The sequence below is a fragment of the Vidua macroura genome, chromosome 1, assembly GCF_024509145.1.
Source record: "Vidua macroura isolate BioBank_ID:100142 chromosome 1, ASM2450914v1, whole genome shotgun sequence".
Lineage (NCBI taxonomy): Eukaryota > Metazoa > Chordata > Aves > Passeriformes > Viduidae > Vidua > Vidua macroura.
This window is the reverse complement of record NC_071571.1, coordinates 110,830,793-110,843,184: the sequence shown is the minus strand read 5'-3', so window position 1 is coordinate 110,843,184 and position 12,392 is coordinate 110,830,793. Positions and strand designations below refer to the sequence as shown.

The following is a 12,392-nucleotide window of genomic DNA, read 5'->3' as shown; positions in this document are numbered from 1 at the left end:
AAGTAATATGTTAAGTCAATTTTATTACTGTATCTGTGTGTCCTTAGAATGCGAAAGCACAAGAAATAACCAAAGTTTTTTTCAGCACAAGAAGAAAGGGCAGAAGGATAAATCATCTAGCTGCCACTTAGCTGGTTAAAACTTGTAACCAGCCCAAATTTACTGGAAATTCTTACTTCAGAAAAGCATTAAATCTTCTCAGAAAACCTACCTTTAAATAACAAGATTTGTTCATGACCCCAAGTGTTACATACCTCTTCCCATCTCATTTTAGGGTGTTATTTCTCTATTAACATTACATGGAACACGTGAACAACAAACAAACATGGAAACAAGAAAATATGCACAAAGCAGATTTGGGCCAACCTATAATCTTTTCTGCTTGCTGGAATTACCCAAGGTATGATATAAAGTATCTTGTCTCAGCTCACAGATGCATCACCAGTCACATATCATTCTAGCAGCATATACACCGTTCCAATAACTCAAAAGTGTGTAGACATACAACTGATCACATATTTAAGTTTTAGAAAGCATGTGAAAAGGAAGAAGTAGCACCAAGTGAATTGATCATCTTTATTATGCAACAAAAAGACAAATAGAAAATAAAATACTTTAATAGGAAAAAACCCAGAAGGTACAATTCAAACATAATACATTGAAACCATACATAATGCAACGTGAACATGAAAACATTGTTAAGAAGCAATCTTCTCGTAAAGATTTCAGGTTTTGGGCATCACCCATCACAAATGCACAGCTTTTTGCGCATGTCTGAGTTTCAGTGAGAAAGATCATGACCAGCAGCAACATATTCAAATAATTTAATTTTCATTAAACATTAACCTAGTGGATGTATTGGATGCAATCTCTTAATATCAAAAGTACAAAATCCTAAGCAAGACAGCACCTGCCAATACAGATTTTAAATAAAGAGGATAAACATTTTGAAAGGTTTTTTTGTATTGCATTAATACACACTTGTTGCTTTAAAATGTGTATTCAAGTCTCTCAACATTTAAGCATGACTAAAATGCTCAGCAACTATGCATCAAGTGACAACTAATTATTGCTATAGAAAAAATTATTTCCCAGAGTTTTAAAAGAGATGTCATTTCACTCGCAATTCCCAAGATATATTCAAGTAATAGAAATAACTAGTTCCAGGGTCCATGAGGCATTCAGAATCTGTATTGGCTGTAGGCATTTATTGCCAGATCATATAAACATTTTGTTGAATCTAAAAAAGTTAACTAGACTTACATCTAACTGTTAAACTCCTTAGGAAATGTATGCAGTAATAAATCACCATACTATGTGGTTTTATTTTAAAAAGGTAAAACTTCATCATCAAGTACCTTGACATTCTTTTCTGTATAAGGGCACTGTTTAATAGATGGCTTTACTGAGCAAAAGTAAAAATCTACTTTTTTTTTCTGTTGGCTTAATGAACCACTCCAAATCAGTATGTGGTTGCACAAGCACCAGAGCTGACAGACAAGTGAGAATATACAGACATATATGGGGGCAAACAGGGAAATTGGAATACAAGTTCCAAGTGTGGTCTGCTGTCAAAATACTGTAGTGAGACAGTAACAAAATGCAAAAAATGTAGTTATAAGAAAGTATATAAGCTTCAGACAAGGTTTTTGAAATAGACAGCTATTTCTGAAATAGACAACTTTCTCTGAATTTTAGCCAGCAATGCCTTCAGTTATGTTTTACACTCAAAAAAATTAAGATAGAAAAGGCAAGTTAAAATGTATAGTGGGTTAGTTCCAACACTCAGTAAATTAGAACTTTCAGTTCTGAAACACATTACATTGTAAAATGAGGCATTTCAACCTTACCAGTTTTGGAATATGAAATATCTCAGCATTTAAAGAATAATCAAAACCTCTGTTTGGAAAGGCACAGGGAGGCAGGCCACAAGAGTAGACTGTACTTTGGCTGCAGAAAAAAAGGGGATGTTTTCCACCACATATGCAATGCTCATTAATAACAATAGCTTGACAATGCGTGATAGAAACACGGAATGCAGTCAGTCCTAACAGGTGTATGTTCAGAACACTCTCTATTTAAAACTCAAAAATGTATGCTGTGCAGCCTTCTTTCTCCTTCTCCCTTTTAGTATTATAGAAAACATCCTAAAGTTTTTACAAATTGATTTTCCATTTAAATTCAAAATTGCATTATTACTGTTTTCTCCAATTTTAATGATGTTCTTGCTGGGAAGGTGGAAATCCAGAACAGGAACTCTTAAAATATGTTGGTCACTATTTTAGAGCAAGTTTTTTTCTTCTCAACAGTTTTTTGCAGCCTTCAGATGCAGGAGATGTACAAGTTTTGAACAGCTTTACAAAAATACAAAGTTTTTGTAGGTGTGAAGCCGGTTTAGTTATTTAGCTACACAGACTTCCATGAAAGACAGGACAGACCAAAACTTCAATTCCAAATGCAAAACTAGAAGTTCTTAAAACGCTCCAGCAAGAGCCCAAAAAAGTATACCTTTTGCATGTCATCTTGAATTGCTCAGAAAATATGTAGTCTTCCTTAGGAGTACAGAGAATACGCCTCATCATATTAGTATGCAAGCATTCTATTTTAGTTATTCCCAAAGAGGAAAAAATAGATTTAGTTATTCCTAGGCAATGGCATCATTCTTTCTCAATGAAAGGTGAAAAAAGCCCTGCTCTGCATTGTTGATCTATAGAAAAGAAATTTTTTAATATTTTAAGCTGTTGTTATTTTCAGTCACATAGCAATAGTAAAAAACAAATCACAACATCAAAATAAAATTAGTCCTTGGCAGGACAAATGCCTGTCCTTGGCAGGAAGAGAAAAAAAATAAATTATCATCTCATAAGATACCTTAGAAGAGAGCTGAACTTGAGGAAACCCAATAGTGCAACATGCAATGATTATATTGCATGTCTTTCTAAAGATACTTTCGAAGTTGATTTTGTTGAATTAAAACATTCTACATTAATCATATGAACATGTAATTAACAGAGTAGTAAAAGTTAGAGAAAATCAAGACAAGAGTGAGAAGTTAGAAAAATGTCCCTAATTCCACAGGGGCAGAACTCAGTCAAGATGTCAAGCCTGAGTTTCAGCAAAATCAGAAGTCCTTACGAGTGTGGAAAGAAGCTTAGCCCAAAAAGTGTGTACTGAACAACATTTTTATTAATATACCTTTCAGATCACCAACAGAATAAAGTAATTTTTCTCTCAGATAATCAGTATGAAGATGAAGGGGGCTCTACTTTAAAAGTTCACATGACAGGATTCTTGAACTGCATTTTGGTATTGGGCTTCTTCATCAAGCTGAAGATTCTAAACAAAATGAAAACATCATCAAAATGGACAAACACTTAAGATATAGCATAGTCATTAGTTTAATCATTCATCTGCTATGTTTTTACATAGGAAATGGCACCTAGACAAAGACTCTATGCTACTAGATGACTGCTTCTATTGCACAGAATCTTTTATTCTACCAAGTACCAAGAGACACATGAGAAGAATCAGAAGAGTGGGACATGGCTCATTAAGCAGAAGGGTCCATCGTCTCTCCCTGGCTCAATTGCATTACAGAACAGCCAGCTCAGGAAAGCTGACTGTGTCACGCCATTCTTTTAACAGGGCTTCTAACCAGCCATAACATCCTCCATTAATAAAACCAAAATGGGATCCCCAGACAACAGTAATCAGAGATTGTTGAGAATACATTGCCTAACATGGGAAAGCAAACACAGAACACAAAAGTCTGCTACTTTTTGCAGGAATATCCTCCAGGTTCTTAATATGCCAGAGTGATGAATCTTCTAAGTGCAATTCTGTCAGTTTTCCCAAATCAGAATTCCTATCACCAGTTTCAGGTCATCATACATGCACTCATGGTGAAGAGCCCAATTCCTCCTTTCAAACCCTAGCTCTTCAGGCCTTTATCACAGCTCACTCAACTCAAAGGACAAGATACATCATCTTTGCCATCCTGATCCAGTGAGACTGTGATTCAACTACTATACCTGCTGCACACCCCAAAGCCTGTCAAGCTCTGTAGAAAAAGCCACAAACTCTCCAGCTCTCTGATCCCACATGCAGAACCCAAATGTTTGGCTTGACTTACATATTAGCCACTGACTATATCTGTGTATGTAGTTCTTCATCTACTTAAGGTCATTTACTTAAAGAGAGCCTGAAAAGAGGCAACCTAAACACTGATTAAGTGACACATCTCTTTTTCAGTCTCCCTCACCACATACAGGAAGAGCAGTTGTAGCAGCAATACCAGCTAGTCAAGCTGCACATTGAGTCCTGAGAATATAACTTCACAATTTCTGCTTTATAAGGTCAATAATGTCCATAAAAAGAGTAGCATCTATTTTATTTCCCCTGGAAACAGCAGTAATAAACTGTTCTAACTGAGAACACTAAGCCAAAGACTGAACTCATCAGCTTGGAGCAGTTTTGACTATTGACAACACCTATTCCCAGTAGCACTACATGTTGATATCGAAGTTTAAGAACAGACAGGTCTGCTTCTGAGTTCCATACAGAACAGGAACACAGCATGTCCAGAGCACATGTCAAGCACAAAATTTTTATTTGGCATTTTGATTTTTAGGAAAAAAGTTACCATTTATTTCTCCACACATCAAAGAAGAAAAAGCTTACCACAAATTCTCCGTAGTCAAACCGGTGTCTTAGATTTAGATGGCTAACGAGATTTCTAGTAACCTGGTTAGTATCTGCCCAAGGAAGAGATACACAAATAGGACAGATCTGAATTTGGAGGGGGAAGGGAAGAGACAGAATGAAAAAAAAAAGTTATTGGCAATAAAGAATGCATCAAAGACATGTTCTACAGGAATAACTAGTCTATTACTCAACCACTACCAAAATACAGTAAGACACTAACATGAAATCATACTGCTAAGTGTGCTTTTCCTCAATTGTGTAATATTCAAAAACTACATTTCAATTTGGTCAATTTCTAAAGTGCTTCTCTTTGGAGTGAAAGATTATCATATCTGTCTTGAGTAAATTTAGAAAAGAAAGTGACTACTTCTTTAGAAAAGAAAGCTTCATACTTATTGTTTGGGAGATTTTTCATACAGTTAAGCTGATCAAGTAAGCCAAAAGAAAAAAATAACACACCCTATACAGGTGAAAATAATAGAAAAACCAAAGAGATTTTTCTCCTGCAGACCCTTTGGTTACCTTGGATTACTTTTCAAGTAACTGTGGGTTTCACATGAAACAGTAGTTATGTTACAAAATGGGATTCTATAGAAACAGACCTGAACTACTAAATAAAGAAGGCTCAAAAAACTGAGCCTGTTTCACACCAAGATAAATGAGACAACTAAGTCAGAAATGCCTTAGAACCAGCCTGCTGAACATGAAACATTTTCACATCAAAGTCACTCCTCAATTTAAATGCACTGCATGAAGGATATTGTCTGTCTTTCTCAGACCACAGTGATTGGTACAGATATGGAGTAGCGACTGCACAGTTTAAATTGTCCACATAATTACAATGAAAGTAGCTTAAGAAACATACATAAACAGCTCTACTTACCACAGGAACGATCTGATAAAGATGTCTATTATTACAGTGATCCAGCAAGCGCTGTCTGGTAAAATTGGCTTCCTGACACAGGGGGCATTTGAAGGTTGGGTGTCCACTGTAAACAGAAATACAAGAGTATTAAACAGAAAAGAAGAGTTTCAGAAGCAGTGTTAAGAAAGCATACAAATTAAGCTATCATTGTTTTCCTTTGCTTTGATAACAACAAAAAAAAACCCCACACCTCCACTGACATATTAGCAGATCTAAAGGAGTCCCAGTGCTACTACCACATTGCAGTTTGGAAGTACATTAGTACCCAACTTGCTGTCATACAATTAGTATGCCTAAATACACTCTTCTGAGACTTGGGCTTCTTTTGTTCCCACTGCAGCTACACCCTGGTTTTGCTTTCTTGTATCACCTTTTAGAGCAAATCCTTTAAATACATACTAAAATACCCAAATTCTAACAAACAGATACAAGTGTACAAGAAACTACACGATTCTATAAATACAGCTCCTGGTGTTTTTGTGTGGGTTTTTTTTGTGTTTTGGTTTTTGCATTAGCAGAAGTTTGCACTGTGACTATCAGAATCTATTCTAATAACAACTATAGACAAGTAAGCAACCTACCTTGTTTCCCCTTGACGTATTTGATTGTTAGCCATCTCACCAGTATCAGATATTGCATCACTCCTGCTACTTTAAATGAAGGAAACAAAAAACAATGAAACTTCAGATTATTTACTCAACTATCAACATTTTAAAAGTTTAACAGTAACAGAGGTGGGGGGGAATAGGCATTAAGTCCTATGAATTCCAAGGCAACATACAATGGCACATATCCTAACCCTCACAAGTTTTCCTTTGGATCAAGGTATATCTCAGTATTTACAGAATTACCAAGGCTGAAAGAAACCTTCAAGATAGTCTGTCCAAATGTCAACCTAGCACCACCATAATCACCACTAAATCATATCCCCAAGTGCTACATCCAGACACCACTTGAACACCTCCACAGGCAGTGACTCCATCACCACCCTGGGCAATTTATTGCAATGCCTGACCATGGTCTCAGTAAAAAAAAAAGTTTCTACTATCTAATCTGAACCTCCCCATGTAAATGGTGAGGCCATTTCACCTCGTTCTTTCACTTCAAGACATGGCAGAAGAAACTGACCCTCACCTCACTGCAACCTCCTCTGAGGTAACTGCAGCAATGAGGCCTTCCCTGAGCCTCCTTTTCTCTAAGATAAACAACCCCAGCTCCCTCAGCTGCTCACCATAGGACTTATGCTCCAGACCCTTCACCAACTCCACTGCCCTTCTCTGAACTCACTCTATCACCTCAATGTCCTTCCCAGATTCAGGGGGCCCAGAACTGAACACAGGATTCGAGGTGAGGCCTGACTGGTGCTAAGTACCAGGGGACAATCACTGCCCCGATCCTGCTGGCCACACTGTTTCTGATAGAGGCCAGGATGCCACTGGTCTTCTCAGCCACCTGGGTACACTGCAGGATCATGGCTCAAGCTCTGTCAACCAGCACCTTCAGCTCCTTTTCCATTGGGTCGATTTCCAGTCATTCCTCCCCCAGCCTGTGGCACTGCCTGAGGCTACTGTGACATAAGTGCAGGACCCAGCACCTGGCCTTACTGAACCTCACACCACTGGCCTCAGCCCACTGATTCAGCCTATCGAGATGCCCATGCAGAGCCTTCCTGCCCTCCAGCAGATCAACACTCCCACCCAACTTGCTGTCATCTGCAAACTCACTGAGGCAGCACTCAATCCCCTCATCCAAATCATCAATAAAGGTGTTAAACAGGAGTGGCCCCAAACTGAACCCTGGGGAACACCACTGGTGACCAGGGGCCAACTGGATGTAACTACATTTACCACCTCCCTCTGGGCCTGGCCATCCAGTCATTTTTTTTCACCCAGAGCACACCTGTCCAAGCCATAGGCTGCCAGCTTCTCCAGAAGAATACAGTGGGATGGTGTAAAATGTGTTCCTGAAGTCTAGATAGACACCATCCACAGTCACTCCCTTATCTACTATGCTGGTCACTTGGTCATAGAAGGAGATGAAGTTGGTCAACCAGCACCTGACTTTTGCAAACCCATGTTGGCTGGACCTGATTCCCAAGTAGTCCTGCACATGCCACGTGATGACACTCAGGATGATCTGCTCCATGACCTTCCCCCATACACCAAGGTCAGTCTAACAGGTCTGTAGATCCCTGGATCAGCCTTCTGATCCTTCTCGTAGATGGGCATTACATTTGCTAATTTCCAATCAACTGGGACCTCTCTGGATAATTTAATCACCATGGTGATGCTTGGTGGCACACTACACAACTTTACAGGAAAATGGTATATAATACAACAAACATTTAGTCAACAAGATTGGCAATGCATGTGACAGCCAAGTATTATGAAAGCATTATGAACTATATGAATGTAAGACAGGTAGCACTTTCTAAGTTTTCTGACTTAGTAAAAGGCCTTTAACTGCCATGTAGTCACACAAATAATTTGCAACTTTTAACTACAACAAGGTAAGTTTTCTTATGCTGAGCACAAAATAAACTTTTTTCCTAAAGGAAGAGTAAAGCAGAAGAATATTTTAGAAAGTAAATTTGACCATATATGCACCTCTTGCTAAGCCAGAAGAAAGTGTACAGACATGCTAAGAACATGAATATTTACAGTCAAATACAGTAATGGTAAATTTTTTTATACTTCTGTGATATTATAATCACAGGTATTCTACTGTGACAAACTGCATAAATAGTGATACCAGAATATTGAGACACTTTGGTGAAACATTGCTGCAGCTAATTCCAGTAACAGCTTCAACTTTCAATAGACTGATGGGTTGAAAACCAAACACAGAGAAGTTCAGACTGCTAAAAATAGAAAATCAATGGCAAAAAAAAAAAAAAAGGATATATATAATAAAGCTCTGTGAAATGGACATATAAAACGCTTTTCAAAAATAACAAAAATCCCCAACCCCTACCATCAATGAGACTATATGAAAAAAAAGGTTAGCTTTACTGCCTGAAAACAAATGGCAAGCGTCATTTGATTTTATGGTGTGCAACATACTGGAATTCCTTATATATTTCATAAGAGATCTGTTCAAAATAAATTCAATCAGAAAGCAAAAGCTTGCACAGTAATGTTTTGAAATAGGATACCCACTAAAATAAACTTCGGAAAGGGGAGGGGGAATAAAAATAGACAGGAACTTCTCCAGAGGTAAATATTATGAAATATGTTACAAAGTAAGCCGCTCAAATGCTGTCAAGGCAAGGAAAGCAAGCTACAAATATTAAATACTTTTTAGGAGAGTCTCTAGAAGACATTTCAAAGCCATCATGCAGAAAGGTTTTCTTCTGTCTGCTAAGAGTAGAGAAAAAGACCTGGAAAAACTCTTATTTTGAAACACAAAATATGGATAGTAATAAATGCAAAAAGAAGAAATGCCCTGGAAAAAAATACTTTCCATTGGGGGGAGGGGGGTGGGGAAAGAAGATGCACTGTTACACATAGAACACCCTGATTACCTGTTCCCTGTTGCATCTTGGGAAATCTGTAAGTTTGGCATAATTGAAGAAACACCATATTCATCCTGATACTTCTTACACGTTTTATAATGTTGTCTCATCCATGAAAATCTAACCTGAAAATAAAATGCCAAATTACTGAAATCATACTAAACAATCCAGGGATAGGTAGAAGGAAGATATAATTCTGCCAACAGAAAGCAATGCATGCAGGAATCATTTAGACCTCGTGTGCAGCAGAAACTAGAACTTTTGTCTCCCTTTTGAGCATGAACACTTTCTTCACCAACAGGACATCTCCAATTCCTCTCTCCTCAGAGCCAGTGAGTCTCACTCCGTGAGACTGGAGAACATTGTCACTCAAGCTGCTGGACATCTGAGAGCTCTTTCAAGGATGAAAGACGCAAGTAAACACCATTTAATTGAAACAAAGTCATTGGTACGACACCTCCCAGATCCAGGATCAATAGGTGATGAGCTATAACAGAGAGTGGCTGTGAGGATGGGATAAGCACCACTGCTACTTCAGTCTTCTCTGGCCTGCTGTTACCTCATGCAAGAAACATTTCCTTTTTGTATTAGGTGTGTTTACTCATTGGCAGGGGAGGGAAACAAATAGGTGAATGATCATCAACTTAAGGCTGCCTACTGACCTTTAAATCAAAACAAGAGAATGAGTTGCTTAGATTTGTCAGAAGACAGCTGAGTTGGACATGCCCATGAATTTCAGCTCCAACAGCACTCTCAGAAGGTGCTCACAGGTCTAGAGGCTGAACAAGATCGTATCTCACATGCCTGTGCCTAAATTCCATTGAAGTTATTCTGTTTGGTTCTTCTGTCCAGTTTACCAACTTGCTATCAGTTTCTTTTTCCACACTTTTTATCTCAATGAATCATGTGAACAATGCAAGCAGCTGAGGGCTCCATTAGTGCTGATTTTCACACTGGCAGAAGTCCCAAGTGAAATGAAACCAACATAAAGACTACCTGGATTTGATGCATTTCGTTATAAACAAAAAGTGTGGCTGAAATCCTGCATCTGTTTATATCAAAAGAGACATAACTCTTAGTTTCATTGAGGGTCAAGATTCCACCTAGTGTTCCAAAAATAATGATCCCTTTAGAAAGGAAATGAAAGGAATGTAAAAGGACTGATGGGGTAGGAGGAAATTACACATGATTGATCATGTGGGCACTGCAACTAATCAACTCACATATTTTAGTTTTAAATTAAATTTCATAGCAGCTTGAAGAAGTTGCATTTCCATACTGAGAGTTTCTGAGGTTTTCCATATATCTGCAATTGCCATGTTCAGCTCCTTAACTTTCCTTTTGCCAGTTTTATAGCTGTATCAATTTTTTCCATCTTTTCAGGAAAAACTGGCACTTAAAATGCCGTTACTGACAATTCAAGATGCTCTTTCACTTTACACCTGTTAGGTACAGCTAGCAGGCACTGCATGCCCAGTATATGCACAAGCCATACAAAGCTAAGTTCAAATTGCTATAGGCTCTTCAGCTCCAAGATGAGAATGACACACAGTAAAGGCGTGTCTGGACAAAAACATGAAAAATTTATTCAACTTTTTTTAAAGTTTTACTCTACCTGCTTCTCACAGCATCTACAGCCCCCAGAAGCTTTCTTCATACTGTTTTCAACATCTAGAGCCCTTTTGGGATACGTTCTTTCTTTTTTAGTCACGCTTCCTCGGCAGAGAGGACAATGTGTTCCACTTTCTCTTATAGCTGTCAAGAAGCACTTCCTGCAAAACCTAAATAGAAAAGTTACCACAAACACACAAAATATACAGAGTTAGATACTTTGTCCTTGAAGAGAGCTGGACGATTGTTAGGAAAAAAAAAAAAAAAAGTATCAGAGTAACAGTTTACCAAATACAAAGGTTGACATTTAAAAGAAACACGAAATAATGGTGCTTATGATGAATATGGAAATCAGGGGAGCTTGGCAATGCATTCTACTCTTTTTATTTATTGACTGGTATTACCGAGCTGCATACCAGATTGATCACTAATGAGATATGAAATGTGCAGCAAGCACGTGATTTTGGACAATCTTATCAGCGTAACTCCTGTTTATTGTCCTTAAGCAGAGCCAAAACCACTGCAAAGCTTCATTCAGCATGCGTTTCCAGAGACCTCAGGTCACCAGCTTTTGCAGCTCTCCTTCCTTACGCACCAGCTGCCAAAGCTATTTTGCTTTTCTACAAAGTAGCACGTTGTAATCAAACGTCCCTCTGGAAAAAAAAAACGCTGAATAGATGAACTGAAAAGAGAGAACAACTCACACTACCGTCCTTGTTCGAAAAGGAACGGGGAAAACCATGAAGTTAAAAACCGCGAGTTAGCTCAGACAGCACAGCAACACTCCCCCACCGCCGACCAGACACCCGGGGAGGTGGGGGGGCTTCTCCTAAATGACCGGTCCTCGTCGGCTACAAAAGAAAGAGGCGAGGGGAGGCTGGAGCAGCACTGGGCTCGCATCCTCACCGCCAGCGTCTCCAGGCCGAGGGTCCGTGCGCCGGGAGCGGGGGGAGCTGAGGAGCACAAGGCGGAGAGCCTGAGGAGGCGAGGAAAAGGCTTGGGAAGGAGCGGGGGGTCGGGATACCCACACGTGCTGGCAGTTGGCGGTCCTCACGGGCGTTTTGAACACCTCCTGGCACACCGGGCAGTAAAAATCGTCCTCGCTGAAGCACGCCGGGGCCGCCGCGGCCCCCTCGGCCATGGCAACACGTACGGGCCTCTCCGCCAGGATCGGGGACGACGAACAAGCCCCGCCCTAGCGGGCTGAGGAGAGCCCGGCCCCGCTTCGCTCCCGGGGGACGCTGCCGGGGGTCGGAGAATGGATGGCTGGGGGCACCGGAGCCGGGTGGGATCCAGGCCGGGCTGCGGCGGGGCAGCGGAACGAGCCCGGCCTGCGCTCCGCCCGCCGCCCCTCGCGGCTCCTCCCGCCCGGCCCGGAGCGGCCCCCGCCCCGCGCTCTACCTGGCGCTGCCCGGGGAGGAGGGACCCGGCAGCTCCGGCCGCGCTCCCGGCGGCACCCGGGGGGGCAGGGGCGGGGCCGGGGTTTCCATGGCGATCGGCTCCCGGCCCGGCGGGGCTGCTACGACACGGCCCCCGCTCCGCCCTGTCCGTGAGGCTTCCCCGCTCCGCCCACCGCGCTGCGCCCGCCCCGCCGCCCTTCCGCGCCGCAGCAGCGCTCACTGACCTGCCCGATGGCAC

General features: G+C 40.7%; 1 protein-coding gene across 3 annotated transcripts; it reads right to left on the bottom strand.

The window, feature by feature from the left end:
* Positions 1 to 562: 562 nt before the first annotated feature.
* RNF138 (ring finger protein 138) lies at positions 563 to 12,131 on the bottom strand. 3 transcript variants are annotated; one of them, XM_053985648.1, is made up of 8 exons: positions 11,783 to 11,856; positions 11,459 to 11,605; positions 10,759 to 10,924; positions 9,153 to 9,268; positions 6,211 to 6,279; positions 5,588 to 5,693; positions 4,681 to 4,788; positions 563 to 3,336 (listed from the first exon to the last, which is right to left on the bottom strand). In XM_053985648.1, exons 2-8 carry the CDS (start codon positions 11,494 to 11,496, stop codon positions 3,268 to 3,270), a joined length of 672 nt encoding a protein of 223 aa, XP_053841623.1. In that variant the 5' UTR covers positions 11,497 to 11,605; positions 11,783 to 11,856; the 3' UTR covers positions 563 to 3,267. The 3 variants fall into 3 exon arrangements, with proteins under 3 accessions (XP_053841623.1, XP_053841614.1, XP_053841604.1); XM_053985639.1 differs by lacking the exon at positions 11,459 to 11,605 and having other exon boundaries at positions 6,211 to 6,276; positions 11,783 to 12,131; XM_053985629.1 differs by lacking the exon at positions 11,459 to 11,605 and having other exon boundaries at positions 11,783 to 12,128.
* Between the last annotated feature and the right edge of the window lie 261 nt (positions 12,132 to 12,392).